The sequence below is a fragment of the Amblyraja radiata genome, chromosome 4 (genome assembly GCF_010909765.2).
Source record: "Amblyraja radiata isolate CabotCenter1 chromosome 4, sAmbRad1.1.pri, whole genome shotgun sequence".
NCBI lineage: Eukaryota > Metazoa > Chordata > Chondrichthyes > Rajiformes > Rajidae > Amblyraja > Amblyraja radiata.
The window spans coordinates 94,993,133-95,020,993 of record NC_045959.1 but is presented as its reverse complement, the minus strand read 5'-3'; the positions used below and the strand labels follow the sequence as shown (position 1 = coordinate 95,020,993).

Below are 27,861 nucleotides of genomic sequence, written 5' to 3'. Positions count from 1 at the left end.
CAGCTGGACCCTATGGTTAGAGGCCAATTTCATCTCTGATGCCAGCTGTTTTTTTAATTAAAATCAGCTTCCTGCATGTTAGAAGCAGGAAAGTGGAATGGGTGGTGTGGTTTGGAGTGAAGAAGAAATTGAGGCTGGAGAAAGGAGAAGCGGCTTAGAATCACTTGGGGATAAATTAATAAGGTCATAAGTGATAGGAGCAAAATTAGGGCATTTGACCCATCAAGTCTACTCTGCTATTCAATCATGGCTGATCTAACTCTCCCTCACAACCCCATTCTCCTGCCTTCTCCCCATAACCCTTGACACATACTAATCAAGAATCTATCTATCTCTACCGGTAAAAATATCCATTGACTTGGCCTCCACAGCCTTCTGCAGCAATGAGTTCCACAGATTCACCACCCTCTGACTAAAGATGCGTCAGATCACAGAAGAAAGGAATCTCCATTGATGCTGATGTAATGAATCTAAATGCATCCCCTTCAATTACTGCCGATGACAGCCTGATATTAACTGTGTACATAGACATTGGCAGTCTTTTGGTTTCTTCGTTACGAAATATGAAATGGTGTCAAGCATAAATAATTATTTAATATCAATTGCTTTACCTAGCCACTTCTCTAATGTTACTGGGATTCTCCTATAGAACTGATCTTAACTAAGGTGATTTAAATTTCACTGATTTCGCATTTCAACAGAGCAACATTGATCCGGTTACGATGAATAGATGTGTATTTTGCTTGATTTGGTTAGTCCTTGAAGTAGAATAATTGTGCTGTAAAGAAACCACAAAGTGCTGAAAGAATTTGGCAGATCAGGCAGCATCTGTGATGGGAATGGACGGGTGACGTTTCTGGTTGGAACCGTTCTTTAGATAGAGTGCTTGAAGCATCAGCATCAGCAACAGCCCCTTTGCGAATGACAATGGTTAGAATGCCGCAGATAAGACCTTCCCCACAAATACAACGGAGTTTCCTGGTGGTGCAATACATTTACTTACTTTTAGTAGAAAAGCATGGGACCACTTGTTTTTAGTTTTTAATTCGTCTTTGCACACTGTACATCGTAGAGTCAAGTCAAGAGTCAAGAGAGTTTATTGTCACGTGTCCCAGATAGGACAATGAAATTCTTGCATTGCTGCAGCACAACAGGATATTGTAGTCATAAATACAGATCAGATCAGTGTGGCCTTAGACCAGAGAATATATATATACACACATCAATAAACAGATAAAGTGCAATAGCCTGTTATAGTTTAGAGTTTGTTTGAAGTTGTGTTTAATAGTCTGACGGCTGTGGGGAAGTAGCTATTCCTGAACCTGGATGTTGCAGATTTCAGGCTCCTGTACCTTCTACTTGAAGGCAGCGGAGAGATGAGTGTGTGGCCAGGATGGTGTGGGTCCTTGATGATGCTGGCAACCTTTTTGAGGCAGCAACTGATGGTAGGGAGGTCAGAGCCGATGATGGACTGGGCAGTGGTTACAACTTTTTGCAGCTTTTTCCGCTCCTGGATGCTCAGTTTGCCGTACCAAGCCATGATCATGATGGCACCCATCACTGCTAGTTTAGTACCATTTATCACGCGTTCGATAAACACAGGGGAATGTAGAACTTTTAGATCCAGTATAAGAAAGTTAAATAAAGTTCTACCAACAGGGTGGCATGGTGGCGCAGCGGTAGAGCTGCTGCCTTACAGCGCCAGAAATCCGGGTTCTACCCACACTATGGGTGCTGTCTGTACGGAGTTTGTACGTTCTCCCTGTGACCTGCGTGGGTTTTCTCCGAGATCTTCGGTTTCCTCCTACACTCCAAAGACGTACAAGTTTATCGGTTAATTGGCTTGGTATAAATGTGAAAAATGGCCCTAGTGTGTGATGGTAGTGTTAACGTGCAGGGATCGCTGGTCAAATGCAGACGCGGTGGGCCGAGAGGCCAGTTTCTGCGCTGTATCTCTAAACTAAACTAAAACGAAACAGTGAAGATACAAGATACTGAAATCCAACGTATAGAATGGTTTACTGTAAGAGTGTTATTGAACCAATCTAATATCCAATCTATCAGATTATTGCATTAATAAGTCAAGTGTCCTGAAGATTTGCATTCAAATCTGTTCTGATTGTTACTGTCTAGCAAGTGGAGCCCGAGCAGGACACTGAACAACACAAGGAAATCCCTGAAGATGCGGAGACCCCGCAGGTACAGACGCAACTTCTAAATCTGTTTCCTCTGTTGCCTCATTCTGCTTTGTAGCTGAGATATATTCAATGTTGTCTGCAGAATTATGGTATAAAGTCAGGTTTTTGTAACTCTGTCCAAATGGTGGCAAGTCACCTTGTAGAGTAGAAACAAAACGTCTGCGTTATCTCTACTTTGAAAAATCCACCGTCTGAATTAACATTATTGTGTTCCTTTCTCTGCCCATCCACCACTCCAACGTTATAATTCTCGTAATATTCACCTCTTATTCTAATGACTTACTTTGAAATGATGTTAATTTTTGATTGATACTTCTCTGTGAATCGCTTTGGAACACTAAATAAATACAAGGCAGCACAGTGGCATAGCGGTTGAGCTCCTGCCTTACAGCGCCAGAGACATGGGTTCAATAAACAATAGACGATAGACAATAGATGCAGGAGTAGGCCATTCGGCCCTTCAAGCCTGATTCAATGTTCAATCCTGACTAAGGGTGCTGTCCGTACAGACAAAGATCTCTGAGATCTTCGGTTTCCTCCCACACTCCAAAGATGTACAGGTTTGTAGGTTAATTGGCTTGGTATAAATGTAAAATTGTCCCTCGTGTGTGTATAGGGCAGTGTGGATATACGGGGATCGCTGGTTGGTGCAGACTCTGGGCCGAAGGGCCTATTTCGCGTTGTATTTCTAAACTAAACTAAACTAGGCCATTAAGCTAGGACAAGTCTAAGTTTCAATGTAATTACCATTGCGTTTTGCCATCGAGCATTTTGTTTTCGTATTTTTCATGTTAGATGAACATTGTGGTGATTTAGCAGAATAATGAGAATGGATTGCACAGACTTGGTACAGAGCCACAGTCACACGCCACAATAAGTTTGGCTCACTGCGTCCTTGCTGACAACCGAGTATGCATTTATAGTCTATGTGCGTAGCCACCTGAGATGGGTGAGATATTCAATGGAAATGTTTCATCTATATTTACAGTGGGGAAGATCTTGGAAGCTAAAGAATTATTTTGAATTCATGTTAAGTTTCAATAGGTGAAAATGGATATCCTCCTCCTCCTCTCTAAATTTTTTTTTAACAATGACATTAAGTCTATTCTATCTTTTTTTTTAATCTCTTCACTAAGCGATGTAGATTGTTTCCATTTATTCTGTATGGGTCTCATAATGTAGTCTTCCCTCACTGAAAGTTCCCAGTTCTAAAAAAGAAACCTATCCTGTCCAATCTTTGCCTCCTAGGAAGGTGACTACTTCGCTGAACCCTCGTGTCTGTCTGCAGGGCCAGCTAGAGTCCCACATGATGTTATACTGAGGACAGAATCATAATGTCCAGGAACAATGTTCATTTTAGTGACCCCCACAGCAGAGACGATGAACCAGAGGAAATTCCTGCTGATTCCATGGCAGATTAAGCAAATGTTCTAAAGTGCAATCTAATTTGAACAAATGAGACACAGAGTCTTATCACCTTCGACAGAATTCTGTTCGTGAGAGTCACGTCAAGAAAGTTTATTGTCATGTGTCCCAGATAGGACAATGAAATTCTTCCTTGCTGCAGCACAACAGAGTATTATAGCCATAAATACAGATCAGATGAGTGTTTCCATATACCATAGAATATATATATATATATACAGTGGCTTGCAAAAGTTTTCATACCCCTTGAACTTTTCCACATTTTGTCACGTTATAACCACAAACATAAATGTATTTTATTGGGATTTTATGTGATAGACCAACACAAAGTGGTGCATAATTGTGAAGTGGAAGGAAAATGATACATGGTTTTCAAATTTTTTAACAAATAAAAAACTGAAAAGTGTGGCGTGCAAAAGTATTCAGCCCCCCTGAGTCAATACTTTGTAGAACCACCTTTCGCTGTAATTACAGCTGCAAGTCTTTTGGGGTATGTTTCTACCAGCTTTGCACATCTAGAGACTGAAATTTTTGCCCATTCTTCTTTGCAAAATAGCTCAAGCTCAGTCAGATTGGATGGAGAGCGTCTGTGAACAGCAATTTTCAAGTCTTGCCAGAGATTCTCAATTGGATTTAGGTCTGGACTTTGACTGGGCCATTCTAACACATGAATATGCTTTGATCTAAACCATTCCATTGTTGCTCTGGCTGTATGTTTAGGGTCGTTGTCCTGCTGGAAGGTGAACTTCCGCCCCAGTCTCAAGTCTTTTGCAGACTCTTCCAAGATTGCCCTGTATTTGGCTCCATCCATCTTCCCATCAACTCTGACCAGCTTCCCTGTCCCTGCTGAAGAAAAGCATCCCCACAGCATGATGCTGCCACCACCATGTTTCACAGTGGGGATGGTGTGTTCAGGGTGATGTGTAGTGTTAGTTTTCCGCCACACATAGCGTTTTGCATTTAGGCCAAAAACTTCAATTTTGGTCTCATCTGACCAGAGCACCTTCCTCCACATGTTTGCTGTGTCCCCCACATGGTTTGTGGCAAACTGCAAACGGGACTTCTTATGGCTTTTTTTCAACAATGACTTTCTTCTTGCCACTCTTCCATAAAGGCCCAATTTGTGGAGTGCACGACTAATAGTTGTCCTGTGGACAGATTCTCCCACCTGAGCTGTGGATCTCTGCAGCTCCTCCAGAGCTACCATGGGCCTCTTGGCTGCTTCTCTGATCAATGCTCTCCTTGCCCGGCCTGTCAGTTTAGGTGGACGGCCATGTCTTGGTAGGTTTGCAGTTGTGCCATACTCTTTCCATTTTCGGATGATGGATTGAACAGTGCTCCGTGAGATGTTCAAAGCTTGGGATATTTTTTTATAACCTAACCCTGCTTTAAACTTCTCCACAACTTTATCTTTATCCCTGACCTGTCTGGTGTGTTCCTTGGGCTTCATGATGCTGTTTGTTCACTAATGTTCTCTTACAAACCTATGAGGCCTTCACAGAACAGCTGTATTTATACTGAAATTAGATTACACACAAGTGGACTCTATTTACTAATTAGGTGACTTCTGAAGGCAATTGGTTGCACTGGATTTTATTTAGGGGTATCAGAGTAAAGGGGGCTGAATACTTTTGCACGCCACACTTTTCAGTTTTTTATTTGTAAAAAATTTTGAAAACCATGTATCATTTTCCTTCCACTTCACAATTATGCGCCACTTTGTGTTGGTCTATCACATAAAATCCCAATAAAATACATTTACGTTTGTGGTTGTAACGTGACAAAATGTGGAAAAGTTCAAGGGGTATGAAAACTTTTGCAAGCCACTGTATACACACATAAATAAACAGATAAAGTGCAATAGGCTGTTATAGTTCAGAGTTTGTTTGAAGTTGTGTTTAATAGTCTAATGGCTGTGGGGAAGAAGCTGTTCCTGAGAGGTTTATAACGTTGACTTCTGTGCTCTTTGAAAGGTCTCAATTCCTTTGGTGGTTATTCAGCCAGCGTCCAACAATGAAGGCGAAGATGATCAGAGCACCACAGTGAAAGAAACTGTGGATGTGCAAGAGGAGGAGGTGGTGCCAGCCGTGGACGTGAGTTCACCTCCTCCAGCACCCACTGCAATGGAACAGACAGAGGAAGTGAGCAGAGCTGATGATGAGCCAGTTGTCAGTGCAGAGAGTACCAATGACGCTCAGCAACAGAGTGCAGCCGAGGTTGACTCTGCTAACTCACAGACCATGCCCCCGAGATTCATGTACAAGGTAAGAAACCTTTGGGTAATATTAATCACATCGTATAATTCCAAGGACAACTTGATAGCAAAAATCTCAGATTCAAAACCAGCATCCGCTACTTTGGACGCTTACAAAGGCACAAAGGCTGAATTGGACAAAACAGATAGATTAAAGGAGAAGTCAGTAAATAAGCAATGGGTGAGATTTAAGCCACTGTTTAACAATGATCAGGAGAAATGAATCCTAATCAGAATGAGGGACAAAAGAGTAAGGTGAACGATACTAAATAGGCCAAGGAAAAACGTAAAAAACAATTGCATGAAAAGTGGCAAAACTACCAGTAGACCAGAAAACCTAGTCAACTCTCAAAAGCGCAGTGGTTCAATCTCAGACTTTCAAATCATATTCTCTTTAGCGAGCCACTCGTTGATAAAGAGAACCTTTTATTCGTTGCAAGGTGGTAAATATCACAGAAAGAAACCTACTGTCATATTGACGAGTGAATAGATTGTTTCTGAAACACAGTAATTTTGCCACAGAGGTAACCAGGGCAGTTCAGAAGCCTGTAGCAAACTTCCGAAAGCAGTAGTGAGACATTTTGTTTTCAATGATATTGCTGAAGGTACTGTGTATCTATATCCAAGACCCTGGAGAAAAAAACCTGTTCTGTTTTTCAAATGTGGGGAACAGACAGACCCAAGCATCTTACCAATTGAAAAAAGGCGCCAGAGACCCGGGTTCAAACCTAGCTATGGGTGCTTGTCTGTACGGAGTTTGTACGTTCCCCCGTGACACGCGTGGGTTATCTCCGAAAATTTCGGTTTCGTTCCACACTCCAAAGACGTGCAGGTTTGTGGGTTAATTGGCTTGGTATAAATGTAAAAATTCTCCTTTGGGTAGGATAGTGTTAGTGTGCGGGGATCGCTGATCGGTGCGGACTCGTTGGGCCGAAGAGCCTGTTTCCGCGCTGTATCTCCAAACTACACTAAACTAAACTATGGGTCTGTGGACATTCCAATATTTCTTCAGAACTGCATAGTTTTCACCTGAATATCTCCACGTGTTCTGGATTGTGACTTGATCCTGCTCCCAAACGGGTTGCCATTGATCCCATTAATTCTGAGAATGACAAGTTCTTTCCCAATTTTAATTCGTAACCACGATGTTGAGAATACTGCGGGTGAAAGTTGACCTAGTTATACAGTACGTATACACACAATAAAATGGACCTTGAAAGCGGAGGATTCCCAATCCAAAAATGTGATAGTGGTCCATGTTGCTGGATCTAAATCTTGAAGCTTTCTTTACAACAGCAACAGAGGAGCTCAGTTACCTCAACGCTGCAGTTTTCCAAAATGGTTGCTTGCTGTTACTTAAGTGAAACCAGGAATGATCAAGAAATGTGGCCTCAGAAGTGATGCAACGTTCCCATACTTCAATAAAAAAAATGACTGAAATCTATGGTTGGATTTTCTAACAGGTTGAAGCTGTCCATAATTTTGAAGCTGCCAATGAAGATGAACTTAATTTACAACGTGGAGACATTGTATTAGTGATTCCATCTGAGACAATGGAAGACCAGGTAAACAGAATTTAAATGTGGAACAATCTTGCTTAAATTCTAGTAGCAAGTTTCTTCATACTATCTCGAGCAGTTATGAAATCTTTTACTGAAAGTTCACAAAACATGGGAATATACTGTAGTAGAAGCCTGCATAAATATATCTTAATGGGCCTTCACCAGCAACCATTCCTTTCACAGATACAAAAGCATATCTATTTGAAGCAAGATAAAAATTACAATAAATATTATTAAAAATCTCAAGGTTAATGAGACCCTGAGATGCATTGTTTGTGATCTTTCAAAATTCTGGAGAGGTCCCAGTGAATTAGAAACGACAAATATAAAGAGCCAGAACCTAGGAACCTGTAAAATCAGTTAGCCTAATGTCTGTTACTGGGAGAATGCTGTACTCCGCAATTAAGCAAATAGTAGCGGTCTTTTTTTGTTTATCCAGTCAAGGGATGAGGTCGTCTCAGGCTGAGCTAGCATTTAATTGTTCCTATATAATCGCCCTTGAGAAGATGGTGGTGAGCTGACTTCTTGCACCATCACAGTCATTGATGTGTAGGTATACCTGCAACACTATTAATGAGGGAGTTCCATGATTTTGATCCAGCATCAGTGAAGAAACAGTGATACGTTTCCAAGTCAAGTGGTGTGCGGTTTGGAGGGCAACTTCCAGGTAGTGGTGTTCCAATGCATTTGCTGCCCTTATGCTTCTAGTTGGTTGAGGTCATGGGTGGTGTATGCAGAGTCTTGGTGAGTGGCTGCAGTGTATTCTGTAGATGGTGCTAACTGCTGCTACTGCGTATTGTTGGTAAGTGAGTGACTGCTTGTTGATGGCAGACAAAAAAGCTGGAGAAACTCAACACGTGAGGCAGCATCTATGGAGCGAAGGAAATAGGCGACGTTTCGGGTTGAGACCCTTCTTCAGCTTTTTTTCAGTTTCTCCAGCTTTTTTGTCTACCTTCGATTTTTCCAGCATCTGCAGTTCTTTCTTAAACACCGCTGTTTGTTGATAGTGTGCCTATCAAGCGGGCTGCTGTATACTGTGTGGTGTTGAGCTCTTTGGCCATGTTGAAGATGCACTCATCCAGGCAAGTGGAGAGTATTCCATCACAATTCTGGCTTGAGCCTTGTAGACAGTGGATTGACTTTGGAGTGTTAGAAGGCTAGATACATGTCACAGGATTCCTAACCCCGGAACAAGCTCTTGTAGCTACATTGTGTATTTGGCTACTCCAGTTCAGTTTCTGGTCAAGGGGTAATTCCCAGGATATAAATAGTGGGGGATTCAATGGCATCAATGCTGTTGCATGTCAGGGGGATGATAGCTTGATTTTCTCATTAGAAAATTCTTAAATACTCTAGTTAAGCGGAATGGTTTTATGAAAAGTAAATTATGTCTGATTTTTTTCATTAACTCTAAGAATGTAGTAAGCTTGGTGGATAGAGGAGAACATGTTGGTGTAGCCTATCTGGATTTCCAAAAGTTATTCCAATTATTGCACAAATACGAGTTTGTGGCATTTGGATAGTACTTTAGCATGAATAGAGAATTGGCTAATCAACAGAAAATCGGGTCACTTCAGTCGCTTTAGTTTGCAAACTACATAACTAGTGTGGTATTTTGGAATCTGTGTGAGGACCAACTATTTGCAATTGATGTTGACGGCCGAGCAGAAAGTGTTTTGTAGCCAGGTTTGCTAATGTTGCAAATATTCTGCAATAAGATGCATTTGCTGCCATGCGAGTTTAAGCGAGTGACTAAAAGCCCTGTCCCACTGTACGAGTTCATTCAAGAGCTCTCCCGAGTTTAAAAAAAATTCAAACTCGTAGAAGCACGTAGAATGTACGTAGCGGGTATGTCGGAGCTCAGGGACGTCTCTTAACGGCTCGTTACGCTAACGGCAGGTACTCGGGAAACGCGGTAAGCTCGGGAAGACTCATGAAGATTTTTCAACATGTTGGAAAAATGTCCACGAGAGCCCCGAGTACCCACGTGCGACCATTACCGTAAATCTCCGAGTTCGAATCAGGGTAAACTCGGGTGAACTCTTGAATCAACTCGTACAGTGGGACAGGGCTTTTAGGCTTTCAGGTAGACTTCACATGGTGCTCCCTAGAAATGTTATACAATTGTTGATATGCCATTGTGATACCAGCATCTGTAAATTCACTTTGTGACCTGCAGCACTCAGTGCGAGGTGTCTGCATATGTGGGAGTGCCACTATTAAATGGGTATGTGTTTGAGGGAATATAATTAGGATAGGATAGGCAATAACTCTCCAAATTCATGAGAATGTCACTAGAATTACAAGATATAGTTGAACATTGTATCTTGAATAACTGCCTCACTTAACATGCGTGTCCATTAGATGCAATGTAGAAATGAATGGTTGCCATGACAGTAAACATAAAATAGATTGATATAACACATTTGTGCTACAAAATCTTGTGCTACGTACAGCTTGCTTCTGCAGGTCGTGCGATGGCTAAACCATTTGTTGTCAGGATACTTTGAGTACTGGGGAGTCTACTCACTTTGTGTTTGTAGGGACATGGGAGGGGGGGGTGGACCTGGGGGTCTTCCCTGCCATTGAGATCATGGGCTCTCTGTAAATCAGCCTTCATTTCTTATGACAACACTGGGGTGGCCATTTGGTCCGTCGGGTACACAGCAACATCTGGAGGAGCAGATCCTCCTGTCCCATTCTCCTCCTCCTGCATCTTACCTTCTTTCACACACACGTGTCTCAGCTTTCCCTTTGATCTGTTTAACCAGTTTTGCCCATGTCCCACCTAGGAAACCTGAACGGAAACCTCTGGAGACTTTGCGCCCCACCCAAGGTTTCCGTGCGGTTCCTGGAGGTTTTTGTCAGTCTCCCTAATAGTCAAAAATGGTTTCCGCTTCTTCTATGTTCCGGCGATTATTTCAAAAAATTCAAAACCGTCCGCGACTAAAAATAGGTTGCCGTTTAAAAAAACGGTAATTTTTTAGTCGACGCCGGTTGCGATGCTAGTTAAAGGTGGTTGTCGGAGGTTGCAGGTAGTGGAAGGTAAGACCTTTTTTTCACCCAGTTTTATTCCACCAGGGAGGTCTTACCTTCCACTACCTGCAACCTCCGGCAACCACCTTCAACTTATATTGCAACCGGCTTCGACTAAAAAATTACCGTTTTTTTAAACGGCAACCTATTTTTAGTCGCGGACGGTTTTGAATTTTTTGAAATAATCGCCGGAACATAGAAGAAGCGGAAACCACTTTTGACCATTAGGGAGACTGACAAAAACCTCCGGGAACCGCATGGAAACCTTGGGTGGGGCGCAAAGTCTCCAGAGGTTTCCGTTCAGGTTTCCTAAGTAGGACAGGGGCATAACTTATACAAAGAGGTATTTTACAGAAGCCAAGTAACCCACCAGCACAACTTTGGGATGGGGCAGGAAACAGCAGCATCATTCAGAAGGACATGCAAACTCTGAAATGACAGCATCTGAGGTCAGGAGCAAACCAAGACCACCGCTACTGTGAGGCAACAGGATTTATGCTGCATCACTGTCATGTCTTCTACACCTTTATATCCTTTAAATCGCTCTACAAATAAATATTGGTTGGTTTTGATCTTACAATTTAAATGAAGTCCTTTCAGTTTTTCAGCAATAAAAAGATTTGAAAACTGCTTCCCAAGCTTAATCTTAATAATGTCAACTATGTTCCTTAGAAATAAATCAAATCCTTTTACCACTTTATGCAACTTAATTAACGGTGCTTCTCATTAATTCCTGCGAGATTGTGACTGATATTTTTTCTCGCCCTTCCCGATCTTTCTGCAGCTTTTGGGAGTGCCTTTTCCCAGTGGTTTTCCTTTGTGCTCCAGCCAACCACACTCACCCATTCAGCGCATCACTTGTTTTTATTACTTCCAGAATCCACTCTGCCTATCTCCATCCTCCCATTCACCCTTTCAAGCTAACTGTCCCATATGCATGCCCATTTTTGTATCATCTGCAAACCTCCGTAATATATACCATATGTAGGAACCAAGTACTGAGCCCTGTGGAACTCCGCTGTTTCAGCCTTTCATTCACAAAGATACCTGTTGCCCAGTACTTCCTGTCACTGAACCACCTTGGATCCTATTTTCCACTCTCCTTCAGAAGGGCGGCAGAGTCATGGGTTTGATCCTGACAACGGGTGCTGTCTGTACGGAGTTTGTACTTTCTCCCTGTGACCTGCGTGGGTTTTCTCCAAGATCTTTGTTTTCCTCCCACACTCCAAAGACGTTCAGGTTTGTGGGTTAATTGGCTTGGTATACAAGTAAATTTATCCTTAGAGTGCTTAGGGTAATGTTAATGTGTGAGGATCGCTGGTCGGTGAGGACTCGGTGGGCCGAAGGGCCTGTTAAGCCTGCTACTTGAGATTCATGCAGATTGCATCAAACGCACAGTCCTCAAATATCCTTATTTAAAAAATATGGGTAAAGGGGCTGTCCAACTTGGGCGACCTAATCCGCGAGTTTGCCCTCGACTCATACTCGCAGCATGGTCGACACGAGGTTGTAGGAGGTCTTTGTAACTCTCCTTCATGCTCAAGAGTAGTCCCCGTGTACTCGAGGCCTCAGCTAGGTCGTGCCGTATTTTACAACATGTTAAAAAAATCTCGCGAGTAAAAAAATGTTGCCATGGGAAAAATCGATACTTTTTTTACTCATAGGTTTAGTTGTAGTAGGTTGGCATGTTAGTCCAAGGGTAGTCGAAGGTAGTCGTAGATAGTCGAAGGAGGTCGTATTCACTCTCCACTATTCGGTGTCCAATTTTCCCGAAGTTAGTCGTAGCTAGTCGAAGCTAGTCTTCAACATAGTCGAAGAGGTCTTCAACATGACTTTTTTTTCAAACTCTCCTGAACTCTTCTAAACTCGCCAATTAGGTCGCCCAAGTGGGACAGCCCCTTTAGTCAGATAGGATCATCCAGCAATTCAATGCTGGCTGGCCTTGATTCATTTCTGTGTTTCTAAATTAAGGTTTATGCTGTCTTTTTTAATTAGAAATAAAAACACTCTATTTCTATCTTACTAACACTGCTTGAATCAATTGCACCTCAGCTCATCTGCTGCCGAAACACTAATGTGTCACCTCTAGAACGGACTATTTAAACCCACTCCAAATCAACCTTACTTCTAAACTCGGTCCCAAAGCTCTTTTTCTTTAGTAAAACTCACGATAGTTATTTTGCCCATCACACAAGCTCATTGTCATGTACTGACAATTAATCACAAAACAGCCTCTCCTCCCCCCCCCCCCCATTTAAAATCTCCTCCATCCCTACAATTATCCAAGTCCACATTTATTGATGCCAAGGCCACAAGTTCTGTAATTCATTCAATTTATCTTTCTTAAAAGGGCACACCTTAAAATCTCTGATCAAGATTCTAGTCATTTGCCCTGTGCCTCAGTAGCAAATTTAATTTGGTGATGCTCATGTGTAATGTCTCTAAAGATACACCATTGTTGCCTAGGGAAATAAATAACCTTATAAACTCAATTTATAGGTAGCAGGCCAAGTTTATCCAAAGTTCACTTTAATCAGTAGTATTATTTTAGTTTAGTTTAGAGATACAGTCCGAAACAGGCCCTTCGGCCCAAGACCTCGCCGACCAGCATTCCCCGCACACTAACACTGTCCTATACATGCTAGGGACAATTTATCAAAACCAATTAACCTACAACCCTGTACATCTTTGGAGTGTGGGAGGAAATCGGAGCAGCCGGAGAAAACCCACACGGGTCATGGGGAGAATGTACAAACTTCAGACAGCAACCGTAGTCAGGATCGAACCCGGGTTTTTGGCGCTGTAAGGCAGCAACTCTGCTGTTGCGCCACCGTGCCGCCCCTATTCTCAAGGAGTGCGTTCAGGCATCCTCCAAAGCTGGGATATCACTTGCATGGTACAGAGCAGAAATCCAAATGCTATACTCCTGACAGATCATTGCTCTGTAGAAGTGAGACACTGCTTTTCATCTCTGTAATGGTCATTTTTACATGTACTTTTTCAGGATGCTGGTTGGCTCACAGGTATAAAGGAGTCAGACTGGATACAGTATGGTGCTGCCAACAGTTCCAAAGGGCTGTTCCCCAAGAATTTCACTCAGCAACTGGAATAGACTGTGGCCGTTGTCTACCTGTGTGGAAGTTATCGGAAAAAGCAGGACTCTGCTCCCCATACAAGGTCTCCCACAATATGGTTGCGTCTTTGGATTTTTCAAAGGCTGATGCCTGAGATGAAAAGCTAATCAGCAAGGTTAAAAGCATCAAATGATCACAAACTACGCAGAGAGGCAGTGTATATTAACCGAAGACACAGGAAGCATGGCACTGACCTCAATATATCTATTTTGAACAAAGTATGGAAATGAATATGTATTTCTTTATCAAAGTCCAATACTATGTTTAATTGTATTTTCCTGGAGTTAACAATATTCTTGAATGCATCCCTTTCCTATCAGTATAATGGTGGTGTAATCCTCCTGTTCATAAGTTTACGTTTTGCACTGTGCACCAAGTAAATCTGTTCAATGCATCATAGTTCAGTAGCCTATCTAGACAATCTGTGTGTACTTATTAATCTTTGATATGATGACTGCAAATTGTTTTGTTTGGAGCTGAGGAGCAGCCTTTTCATTCATGCAGGATAAGTGACCCCACTTAGATGCATCTCCTCATCATGTGTGTCACTGCCTGCTCCCGTCTCCAGTGTCCCTACTGGCTCAGTTTTTGAACAAATTCTATTGCTATATTGCCAAATAAATCTGGGAAGCTGTGTTTGTAATGTATTGTGCGTTAAAGATTAGTGCATTCAGAATGATGTTCAAGGGACAAGACAGCACCACCTCCTGGCCATACAACACTTTTTTTCCCCACTCTGCTCTGTATAAATCAACACAGGAATTTACTGGACTTATAACAGGAAACATTTAAATGGTGCACCAGTTACTGAAAACCATGACCTCTAGTTATCCTTGCAACAAGTTTGAAATATTTCATTCTGACTGAATGGAAGGTACAATTTCAAAATGTCACAATGAGGCATTGTAACGTAAGTATCGTATTGATGTATGGATCTGTGATTATTGCTCACCATTTCACTGCTCATGCTGGCATAAAGACAAACTAAACAATACTGCGATCTGTGTCTTGTTATTTAAAGTGTATGCACGCATGGCGTCTACGTTTACCCATAAACAGGTTGGGTTTTCTGCACTGAATTCACAAGAATAGCAGGGGAGATCCAGTGGCTTATGTTCAATTGTGCCATAGCTTTTATCCATTTTGAAATTCCACCTGGCAATGCAAACACCCAGTTAGAGGACATAATTTCATTCGTGGAGCATTCTTTTGACTTTGTTTAAACAACAGAATTACCTAGCACATTGCTTCTTTGCATGCATCTTAATAACGATTGATGCATTTGATATGGTCCCACATAGGAGCTGAGTGGGCAAAATGAGGGCACATGGTATTGGGGGTAGAGTGCTAACATGGATAGAAAATTGGTTGGCAGACGGGAAACAAAGAGTAGGGATTAACGGGTCCCTTTCAGAATGGCAGGCAGTGACTAGTCATATTAATAGTGTACGACGGACTTAAGCCAATCAAATTGCTCATTCTTTACGGGAAACCCGCCGCCAGAAACGGGTGACGGGGGAACAGAAGGAAATTCACATTAGGCAGGAAATGGTGTTGGATAGACTGATGGGACTGAAGGGTGATAAATCCCCAGGTCCTGATGGTCTGCATCCCAGGGTACTTAAGGAAGTGGCTCTAGAAATCTTGGACACATTGGTGATCATATTCTCTTGCAGAGCCGGCCTTGGGAGGTGCGGGGCCCAATTGGGAAGAATTTTCATAGAAATATAAATAAATAATTATAAATGAGTCACGTGTCGTGAGTAATATGACAGTCAGTCGGCTTTAAAAAAAAATCTTAAACCGCGCATGCGCAGATTGTTCTCTCCGTAAAAAATAAAATAAAAATAAATAACGTAACAATTCAATTTTCCCATTGCTTCCAAATCTCCTTCTTTCTGAATTATTGAATGGGTGGGGGGTGGATGGAGACGGCAGGAGGAAAGATGGTGCGAAAAGCGGGAGCACACTGGGACAAGTTGAATCAGTTGTCATCTTATTGAATGACAATACTAGTTCAACTTATCAAGGGACCAATTCGAGGGAGAGTTCCTTTCACAGCAAGTCTAGCCAGGGGTAAAGTTGCGGGGAGGGCAGGAGCGTTGAGAAGGAGGGGGTCGGGTTCATGCCAGTAACTCACTCACCGCTGCCGCGGCGATCCGGGCGCGGAGCTACCGCATTGTGGCCGGGGAGGGAAGCAGCTCACGTGGCTACGAGCGGTCTCCCATCACCGGACAGCGGAGCCGACTGCCATCTCAGCGCCTTCTGCCGGCCCGCTCACCTCTGGCAGTGCTCTCCGTCTGAACAGTGAGGGGACCAGCTCAAGAGCAAAGAACATAGAGCGGAGTGGGTCAGCGGGTGATGGATAACATCACAGCGGGCGGTGGAGCTTACTCCTTTGTCAGCATGAACAAGGGATCAATTGAGGTTACTCGCACTGACATATGGAGTAAGCTCCACCGCCCACTGTACCATACAGAGTCCGCTGATCCATATCCAGCAAAATGTTGTGATAATTGCATAAAAGGTATTATTGTCCAAGAAATTTGGTATGGAATGATAATCCATCTCAGTACTCATTTAGGCAAGTCACAAGCTATAGATACTTTTCCCCCACCCTGAACCCCCCTCGCCGATCATCATTGAACCCACCATTTAACCAATCTTTTACTCAGCTGCTGTAACGTTTCCTTCCATTCAAAATATCTGTGTAGCATCTCTGTCCAAGAACGGAACTCGCTATCAAAACATGGAGGGGACGGGGGACACAATTTTTGCCGCTTGCGCACACTCACACACCCGCGTGCGAGGCTTCGGAGGCTCAATCCAGCGCTAAATGCAGCTCAACTCTGCCTGTCTCACTGGGTTAACTACAGCCCTGTCTGAACTGACGGGATACCAGCGCTGCTTTTCCGCGCTGGCCATATTTCCCGCAAACCCGGGAAGGGTTGTAAGCACACCTGGCGGGACAGGCAGAGTTAGCTGGATTTAGTACTGTTTTTCTGCGCTGGCCCGTCTGATTCCCAACCAAAGGTCCTATAGCGGAGGATCTTTGCTGCCGACCTCTCTGGCCACCCATGGGGAGGGGCACTCGGGAGGGGACAGGACAGCGCCGGAGACCCGGCTGGGATCGATCCTGGCTGCGGATGAGGCGCAGGTCTGTGCCACGTCTCCCTCCTCCAATCACCGCGCTCTATCCTCAGTCCCACCCCCCCCCCCCGCCACTCCTCCCTCCTCCAATCATCGGGCTGAATCATGTCCCGCCCCCATTGCCTGCTGACCGACGTCTCTCTCCTCCAATCGGCGCCCTCGATCACCGTTTTTTAAAATCTGGATTACAAAAACTTGGGGGGGATGTCCCCCACCTCTCAAACCATGGAGGGGACGTGTCCCCCCTGGCCCCCCCGGGTTTTCCGCCCCTGTCTCTGTCCCTATCTTCCAATTCCCACTTTGAAATAAAATACAACTTTCGACTTAAAAATTTTGCAGCATTAACACCAGTAGTTAACACCAATAGTGAATAACCCAGTATTTAAACCTTCTGGTATGGATAAAACATATAAACAATGGGAAAAAGTGGGAATTAAAAAGGTAGGTGATTTGTATGAATTGGGAAATTTATTATCATTTCAACAACTAAAATCAAAATTTAAATTGAATAACAATCAATATTTTAAATACCTACAGGTATGTGACTTTATGAAGAAATATATGCCAAGATTCCAAAGTATAATTTTAGACCCACTGGAAGAAGTAATGAATATCAATGCGGAGTCAACAAAATTAATATCATACTTGTATAACAGTATTTTAAATATAGAATTACCATCAACAGAGGCAATTAGAGAAGACTGGGAAAAAGAATTAATAATAAAAATCTCAAAAGAAACATGGGAAAAATATTTGATACATATACAAAAATGTTCGATCAATGCTAGACATAACTTAATTCAATTTAAAATATAACATAGATTATATTATTCCAAAACTAGGTTGAATAAATTTTATCCAAATATTTCTCCCATCTGTGATAAATGTCTTTCTCAAAATGCCAATATTACGCACTCATTTGTCTCTTGTTCAAAACTTTATAAATTTTGGTGTGATATATTTGATATATTCTCAAAGCTATTTAAGACAAAAATGGAACCTAACACTGAAATGATTATATTTGGAGTAAGTAGAGATGGGAACAAATTAAATACACACCAAAACTCATTTTTTAATTATGGGTTAATAGCAGGAAAAAAACTTATACTTAAATTTTGGAAAAATGCTAATATACCAACATTTAAAATGTGGATCAGTAATATGCTGGACACAGCACATTTGGAAGAAATGAGACTCCTCCTGATAGACAAACAAGACTTATTCTTAAGGAGTTGGTCCCCATTTATTGATTTCTTTGATTCATGTGGTGACATAGTATCATGAAAACCAACATTTTCAGGTATGGGTGAAAGAAGATTTAGAATATTTAAAAAAAACATCTCACTGTGGTAATGGAATAATCTCCCTCCTGCTTTCCTTCTTCACTTATTCCTTTTCTTTCACTTTTTCCTTATTGGTTTTTCACCCACGCTCATTAATCTACTCTTCACTTTTCACAACCTCTTTTTTCTTCTCTCCTTTCTCACTTCTCTCATTAAAAAAAGGGAAGTTGTACAGAGAATGTAATATGTTAACATCGTTTTTGTACCAAGGCATTGTACTCCTAATAAATAAATTTTAAAAAATAAAAAAAGATTCGCAGCAGGATTGCTATATAATGCAAATATATTTTATCCTAGCAACCCCCCCCCCCCCCCTTACCACCACAGGGTGGAGCAGGGGTGCAGGAAGTCAGATAGACTGCGCAATGACGGGGGGGTGGATCCTAGTGTGAGAGTGAGTCACCACCTGCGTACCCACATCCCACTTCTCCACCAAGCAAGGCACACTCCTCTCTCCCCTCTGCCCTCTCCCCCCTTCCTTCCCTCATCCTCCCCCCCCTCTCTAAAGAAGGAGGGCGAGGGAGGGGGAGGGAGAGGGAGATGGGGGGCAGAGGGATATCTAAAAGGTAACTGGTTTTGGTCTCCATAACCTCACAAAGGGCACCAACAGTGGTGGTGAGGCAGAAGGGAGAACTCTCTCTCCAATTCTTTCTCTCCCCTCTCTCTCCCTCTCTCTTCCCCCCCTCTCTCTCTCTTTCCCCCCCCCCTCTCTCTCTCCCCTCCCCCTTCCTCTCTCCTCTCCTCCTCTCCTCTCTCTCTCTCTCTCCCTCTCTCTCACTCTCCCCCTCCCCTCAATTCTCTCTCCTCTCTCTCTCCCTCTCTCCCCCTTCCTCTCTCTCTCTCCCCTTTCCTCCCTCTCTCTCCTCTCTTCCATTCCTCTCTCTCTCTCTCTCCCCTTCCTCTCTCTTCACTCTCCAATTTTCTTTCTCTCTCCAATTCTCTCTCTCTCTCTCTTCCCTCCCCCTCTCTCTCTCTCCCCCTCTCCCCTCTCTCTCTCTCCCCCCTCCCGCACTCCTCTACCCCCAGCCACATTTATATCTACAGTTCATTCCACGAGTGTCTGTGTGAGAGCCGAGCAGTGTTTCTCATTCTGACTCTGCTCCATGTGCTGCTGGTATTGACAGTAATTGTGTCCAACTCTTAACTGAAAACGTGTGGTTTGCAAACTGAAAATCTCCCCTCTCTCTGTCCTCTCCACTGTCCCCCCCCACACACACACAGACAGAGACACACACAGACAGAGACACACACAGACACACACACGCAGATAGAGAGACACACACACACACAGCCACAGATGCACAAATACAGACACACACACACACAGCCACAGAGGCACAAATACAGACACACACAGCAGCCACAGACACACACACTCCACACACACAGAAACACAGAGACATACACACACACAGTCACACACAGACACACACACACACACACACAACACACACAAACACCACATACACAGACCAACACACACACACACACACACACACACACACACACCACACACACACACACACCACACACACACACACACACACACACACACACACAGACACACACACACAGGGTAAATCCACCGTACCCCGGCCCAGACATTAACCCCGACACCAATGGTAACACAGACTCAAACCTCCACCTGGTTTGCTGTTGTACGGCACCGAACGAGTTAACACAAACCCCCTGATCTGTTTATCCACAGATTGTCTCCCTCTCGCACGTATCCGGCCTGTGCCTTTCGTTTCTGCTTCAGGTCTTTTAACTCTATCCCCCCGACCAAGAGTGGGCTGGTACGCCCGCCGAATTCATACAAATCTGACCCTTTTTCACCTCCCCCCCACTCACTCACACACCGCCCGCCCCTGCCCCGCTCCCGGCGTTACCATTGAATACTCACGGCTGAGTTCGCTGCGGTAGTCTGACGGGGCTGTGAGACTCCCACACACCCCAAGAGCCCGGTACTACCCCCCCTCTCCTCTCCTCTCCCTCCCCCCGATCCGGACCAGAGTCTCGCCCACATCCGGCGGCAGCGAGTCAAAACACAATTACATTTACTGAGGAATGTGGATCAGAGCATTGATGAGAACATTGTATAACTACTTGTTAACTACTAGCTGTTAACAAGTGCTACAGTAGTAAGTTTCACATCGTTTGTGTCTGATGGCCGTCCAGCGGTTGTTATCCATGTTCGTTTTTTTTTTTAATCCGTATGGCAAATGTTTTTTAAAAAATCTTATTTAACAAAGCAAATTTGTATTTCCATATGAAATACGGAAAATTAATGCGGGGCCACCCTTGGGTGCGGGGCCCAATTTGGAAAAATCGGTCCAATCGGCCGATGGCTGGCCCTGTTCTCTTGATTCAGGATCAGTTCCTGTGGATTGGAGGGTAGCTAATGTTATCCCACTTTTTAAGGAAGGTGGGAGCGAGAAACAGGGAATTATAGACCAGTTAGCCTGACATCGGTGGTGGGGAAGCTGCTGGAGGCAAATATAAAAGATGAAATAGTGGCACATTTGGATAGCAATAATAGGATCAGTCTGAGTCAGCATGGATTTACGAAGGGGAAATCATGCTTGACTAATCTTCTGGAATTGTTTTAGGATGTAACTAGGAAGATGGATAAGGGAGAGCCAGTGGATGTAGTGTGACCTGGACTTTCAGAAAGCTTTGATAAGCTCCCACATAGGAGATTAGTGGGGAAATTAGAGCACATAGTATTAGGTATGACAGGATAGGAAATTGGTTAGCAGACAGGAAACAAATCATGGGTTGAAGATCCAGCAGTCAGTGGAAAACGAGACCCTCCACCACACTATCGGATCCAAAATACATTTCTTCCCTACAAATTTCTTGGTCAGTTTACAATTTATTTTTTGTTAACAAGATCCAGATGAAGTAAACATGCCCCAATACTTGTCTCTTTCCCGCACTGTGACCATGAAGGTTTTTTCTCTTTCCAATTACTGAAGAAATCTCACTTGCACAACTTAATCTGTTAATCATGATTAAACTGAAGAAAACGCATGAGTCACTTCAGTGGACTTTCTCTGCAACACTTATAGAATTCGGACACATACGATTTCATTTATTTATAGATATTGTTTATGACACTTTATAAATATTCTTGTTTGTTTTTTGTATGCTGTTTTCACACTTGCTTTTTGTTCTGTTCGAAATAATAAATAAATAATAAATGTCTCAACTTCCAAAATAGTTCTTTGCTGTACTCAGCCTGGTACGTCAACTGCTCTGGTCTTGACCACCTGAACCTGCGGAGAGTGGTGTTCAAAGCCCTGTCCATCACAGGTTTGTCACTTTCTTCCATCTCGTTCACCTTCAAGGCCTACCATCCTTGCCATTCCGTTTTCTCTCTTGCATTCTGGGTGAGGGTACAGGAGGTTAAGAGCTTGGGCATCCAAAATTAAGAAAAGCTTCTCCACTACTTTCAGACTTCTGAAACAAACAGCTCTCCCAATCCAGTTCCTGGCAGTGTGCCACATACTCTTAACTCTGAAGATAAGCACAAAAAGCCGGAGTAACTCAGCGGGTCAGGCAGAGGTGCTAACCCACCGAGTTACTCCAGTATGTTGTCTATCTTCGGTTTAAACTACCATCTGCACTTCCTTCCTACTCTTAACTCTACCTTATTTGCTGATTCCATTGTACCTCAATATTTTATACACTATATTAAATTTCACTATAATCATCCCCCATTCTGTTTTGTGATCATTGTATTTATTATTGTATTTATCATTATTGTATGCATATTCTGTGAACTTTTTCATTAATTGGGGTGGTGCACGAGGCTCAGTTTGCATCAGTGCAAAATGTTGAAAGCATCAAGTTCCTAGGCGTAAATATCACCAAAAATGTATCCTGGTCTAACCCTATTGACACTATGGCCAAGAAAGCACAACAACGCCTCTACTTCCTGAGACCAAGGAAATTTGGTATGTATCCAAGGACGATTACCTATTTCTCCAGCTGCACCACAGGAGTATCCTATCGGGATGTATCACAATCTGATTTGGCAATTGTTCTTCTCAAACAGCAAGAAACTGCAGAGAGTGGAAACCACCCAGTCCATCATGCAACCATCCACTTCCCCAAGCGTCTTCAACAACACTCATCGGAAAACCGACATAGTTTAGGGTCTCTCATGCTTCTCCCTCTTTGTTGGGCAAAGCAAACAACTTTAAGTTGTGATTACAATAAAGCTGCTTCTTCCTGCTATTGTATAGTCTCTTTGAATATTTAAAGTTATACGCCTCTCATTTGTTGGCCTACACTTTTGTTTTTTTAACTAAACTTCATTGTTCATACATGTTGTTGCTCTATTGTGTACTTTTTAATGTGTTCTTTTGCATGTTCATGATGGCATGGTTGCTCTAATGTAATTATTATTTGCATGTAGACCAAATGCTGGTAACTCAGCGGGACAGGCAGCATCTCTGGAGGGACGGAATGCGTTTTGTCACGGGAGGTTTTGTGTCGAGACCCTTCTTCAGACAGATAATTTGCATGGATGGCACGTAAATCTAGTTTTTCATAGTATCTCAATACATGTGATACAGCCATTGGATGTTGGATGAATAACAGGTGATTATGAATCAGTGTACAATATCAGTACCGGGCCTCAACTAAAAGGTTCATTTGATCTTCCTGAAACCTGTTCCAGTACAATGAGGGATCACGACTTCATCAATTCCCACGCCCTACCTGACCAAGCCTCCAAACTCATCGTTCCCCAGCCCCGCACGGCCCGTTTTTACCTTCTCCCCAAAATCCACAAACCCGGCTCCTCCCGGCAGACCCATTGTCTCTGCGTGTTCGTGCCACCACCGAACTCATCTCCACATACCTTGACTCCATCCTATCCCCCTTGGTCAAATCCCTCCCCACCTATGTTCTAGACACCTCAGACACTCTCCGCCGCCTCCACGCATTCCACTCTCTGGGCCCTCACCCCTCATCTTCACCATGGATGTCCGGTCACTCTACACCTCCATCCCCCACCAGGATGGCCTCAGAGCCCTCCGGTTCTTCCTCGACCAGAGGAGCAACCTATACCCAGCCACTGACACTCTCCTCCGCTTAGCGGAGTTGGTCCTCACCCTCAATAACTTTACATTTGACTCCTCCCATTTCCTCCAAACACAAGGCGTAGCTATGGGCACACGCATGGGCCCCAGCTACGCCTGCCTCTTTGTCGGGTACGTTGAACAATCCTTGTTCAATGCGTACCAGGGCCCCATCCCCGACCTCTACCTCCGCTACATTGACGACTGCTTTGGTGCCAACCTCCTGCACCCACACACAACTGACTGACTTCATCCACTTCACCACCAACTTCCATCCGGCACTCCAATACACCTGGACGATTTCAGACACTTCCCTACCATTCCTTGACCTCACCATCTCCATCGCAGGGGACAGACTCCTGACCGACATACATTACAAACCCACTGACTCACATGGCTATCTGGACTACACGTCTTCCCACCCTGCCCCCTGTAAAGACTCCATCCCCTACTCCCAATTCCTCCGCCTACGCCGCATCTGTTCCCAGGATGAGACATTTCATACCAGGGCATCGGAAATGTCCTCGTTCTTCAGGGAACGGGGATTCCCCTCCGCCACCATAGATGAGGCTCACACCAGGGTCTCATCCATACCCCGTAACACTGCTCTCTCTCCCCATCCCCGCACACGCAACAAGGGCAGAGTCCCTCTGGTCCTCACCTTTCACCCCACCAGCCGGCAAATACAACACATAATCTCCGCCCATTTCCGCCACCTCCAACGTGACCCCACCACTCGCCACATCTTCCCATCTCCCCCCATGTCTGCCTTCCGCAAAGACCGCTCCCTCCGCAACTCCCTCGTCAATTCTTCCCTTCCCTCCCGCACCACCCCCTCCCCGGGCACTTTCCGTTGCAACCGCAAGAAATGCAACACCTGTCCCTTCACCTCCCCCCTCGACTCCATTCAAGGTCCCAAGCAGTCGTTCCAGGTGCGACAAAGGTTCACCTGTATCTCCTCCAACCTCATCTACTGCATCCGCTGCTCTAGATGTCAGCTGATTTACATCGGTGAGACCAAGCGTAGGTTGGGCGACCGTTTCGCCGAACACCTCCGCTCAGTCCGCAATAACCTACCTGACCTCCCGGTGGCTCAGCACTTCAACTCCCCCTCCCATTCCCAATCCGACCTCTCTGTCCTGGGTCTCCTCCATTGCCAGAGTGAGCAACAGCGGAATTGGAGGAACAGCACCTCATATTCCGTCTGGGTCCTTGCGTCCCCTTGGCATCAACATTGAATTCTCCCAATTTGGCTAGCCCGTGCTGTCCCCTCCCCCCTCCCCTTCCTTCACCCTCTAGCTGTCTCCTCCCATCCGCCCGCCCTCGGGCTCCTCCTCCTCCTCCCTTTGTCCTTCTTTCTTTCCCCACCCCCTATCAGTCTGAAGAAGGGTTTCGGCCCGAAACGTCGCCTATTTCCTTCGCTCCATAGATGCTGCTGCACCCGCTGAGTTCCTCCAGCAATTTTGTGTACCTCCAGTACAATGAGATGTCTATAGGTAAGTGCTGCCAACTGACACATTCCAGCTTCAGGAGTGTGCTGAGAGATGCACTGACGCTTGATTCAGTCACCATAAGGCTTTGCGGATAAAGGCCACTGTCCCGAGTCCTGCCGTCATTGGACACGGGAACAAGCTTTGTGTAAAAACAACCTTTCAATCACTTCCTAGATGTATTGCTTAAAAGAAACAGGAGTGAAATTGGTGCATTGTAAAATAGTATGTGTTGATTTGATGGCAAAATTAATATAATGAGAGACATGTACCAACCATATGCATTTTTCTGGATATATTTTAATAAATAAAGTTTTTTAATATTAAAAACATCTGGGCAAATTACCATATCCACATTCACCACAAAGAGAAACAAGTGTAGTGATTGCAATTTTTTCAAGTAGTCTTTCAGCACAAACTTGAATCCTGTCCACTTAATGTCTTTCCCTGAAAAAACTTGGAATAAAGTATCTGCATTTGGAAAAAATGTTAGAGTAATTCAGAGCAGGTCAGCAGCATTCTTCTGGAGGATGGCCCCCTCCCCCATCCTAGCCATCCTACCAATTGCATTGTTTGCATCCTTGTTTTTTAAATTTTTATATTATTAGGAGTAAGTACAATCATATGGCACCAAAGTGCCTAATATATTTTTCATAATACATTTTTTTTGTTATAATAAAGAAAAGAAAAATAAGAAAATAAATTAGATAGTAAAGGATTGAAAGACGTGAGATATATAGTGTGTGACGAAGAAGAAAAATAAGAATGAATGAAGAAATTTGAAGAAAGAAAATAGGAAAAAGAGAATAAGACATAAAGAAAAGATTAAGGAGATTATTGTTTATAATCTTGACCATCCCTCGTCCAGTCCTGAAACAGTTAGCTTTTACAATTGTGTTGCACCATATGATTCCAAAAAGACGACAAATGGAGACCAACTCGTTATGAATTGGTCTGATTTATCTATAGGAGGAATTGCATTTCCTCAAGATGTGCGGTGTCCAACATGCTTGCGATCCACATTTTAAGCGTTGGTATTGATGTATTTTCCCAAATTTAAGTATCATTTTTTTTTTTGCTATTATTAAACCATAATTTAAAATAAATTTTGAGATGAGTTCAATTTATTCCCACCTTCCATTACTCCAAATATAATCATTTCAGTATTAGGTTCCATTCTTATCTTAAATAATGTTGTAAATATTTCAAAAATATCACTCCAAATCTATAAAGTTTTATGCAGGAACACAAGAGTGTGTTATAGTTGCGTTTTGGGATAAACATTTATCACAAATGGGGGAATATTTGGATAGGATTTGTTCAATCTTGTTTTTGAATAATATATCTATGTAAAATTTTTAAATTGAATTAGATTATGTCTTACATTAATCAAACATTTGTGAATATATATCAAGTACTTTTCCCATGTAACCTTCGTAATTTTTTGATATCCTTGTATGTATTTTTTCTGAAATCGCAAATCTGAAGATATTTAAATATTGGTTGTTTTTCAATTAAATGTTATTGTAATTGTTGGAATGATAGTAGGTTTCCTTTCATACATATCCCGATCCTTTTAATTCCGAAACTTTCCCATTGGTTATATGTTTTATCAATAAGAGATGGTTTAAATAAAGGGTTATTCGCTATTTGCATTAACAATGATAAATTTCTTAACTTGCTACTCCACCATTAATCCCACCCCACGCTAGTGCTTGGGGTGGGATCAATGGCTGTGAGGTGTAACAATGCAGCAATTTGATGGGAAAAGTTTTAAAATAGTAACACAGTCCTCACTAAGATTGATAATCATAAATCCTTAGATGCTGGAATTCTGAAATAAAACAGAAGATGGAAACACTCAGCATGTCAGGCAGCAAGAGAGCAAGAGTCAAGAGTTTTTATTGTCATGTGTCCCAGATATGACAATGAAATTCTTGCTTGCTGCGCACAACATAATATGTAAACATAATACAGAACAGGAGATAAACATAGAAAATAGGTGCAGGAGTAGGGCCATTCGGTCCCTTCGAGCCTGCCCCACCATTTTCAATATGATTATGGCTGATCATCCAAATCAATATCCCATACCTGCCTTCTCTCACACCACCTGATCCTTTAGCCACAAGGGCCACAATCTAACTCCCTCTTAAATCCAGCCAATGAACTGGCCTCGACTACCTTCTGTGGCAAAGAATTCCACAGATTCACCACTCTCTGTGTAAAAAATGATTTTCTCATCCTCGGTCCTAAAAGACTTCTCTCTTATCCTTAAACTGTGACCCTTGTTCGGGACTTCCCCAACATCAGGAAAAATCTTCCTGCATCTAGGCTGTCCAACCCCTTAAGTTTTTTAAGTTTCTATAAGATCCCCACTCAATCTTCTAAATTCTAGCGTGTTTCAGTGTCTATATACCATAGACCATATATGTACACAATAAATAAAATTTCCAAAGTTCAGTGTGTCTATATACCATAGACCATATATGTACACAATAAATAGTAAGATTAAACGAGAACTTACCAGTTCGAAGTTTGATCATTATTTTATGAGGAGTACTTGAGGGAATACGTGAGGAACCCCGCTAGGACGCATGCGTGTCATTCTTCAAAGCAGCGGTGTGAATCACAGATACTGTAATGACTAACATAGTAAGATTAGAGAAGAACTACCAGTTGAGTATATGATCATGGGTGGGAGCGTAGGGCACGTATTCCCTCAACGTACTCCTCATAAAATAATGATCAACTTTTTTGCTTTCTTTTTTATTTGTAACTTTCTACCCTCTCTTTTCTCGCTTTCTATAAAAAAAAAATACTAGAAGCAAAGTAATTTATAATGTAAAATTTTAATAATGTATGACTGATTTATATTAAAATTTTTTTTTATAATATAATATGTAACTAAATTTTATAATATGTCTACTTCTAATAAATAAATTAAAAAAAAAAAAAAAAAAAAAAAAAAGAATTCGAACTGGTAAGTTCTCGTTTATCTTACTATTTTACTTCTGAGTCACGTGATTGACTACAATACAATGACAGTACAATTCAATTTATTGTCATTTGGACCCGTTGAGGTCCAAACGAAATGTCGTTTCTGCAGCCATACATTACAAAACAAAAAGACCCGAGACCAACACAGTTTACACACCATCCATCACTCGTTGTGATGGAAG

General features: G+C 42.9%; 1 protein-coding gene across 1 annotated transcript in view; it reads left to right on the top strand.

Moving 5' to 3' along the window:
- Positions 1-14,601, top strand: part of amph (amphiphysin) — a 233,274-nt gene extending 218,673 nt beyond the window's left edge. The window contains exons 35-38 of the mRNA XM_033019968.1: positions 2,134-2,199; positions 5,597-5,887; positions 7,341-7,442; positions 13,480-14,601. Coding sequence (XP_032875859.1) covers positions 2,134-2,199; positions 5,597-5,887; positions 7,341-7,442; positions 13,480-13,587 — 567 coding nt within the window. The 3' untranslated portion in view covers positions 13,588-14,601. The remainder of the gene's footprint in view (positions 1-2,133; positions 2,200-5,596; positions 5,888-7,340; positions 7,443-13,479) is intronic.
- The last annotated feature ends 13,260 nt before the right edge of the window (positions 14,602-27,861 follow it).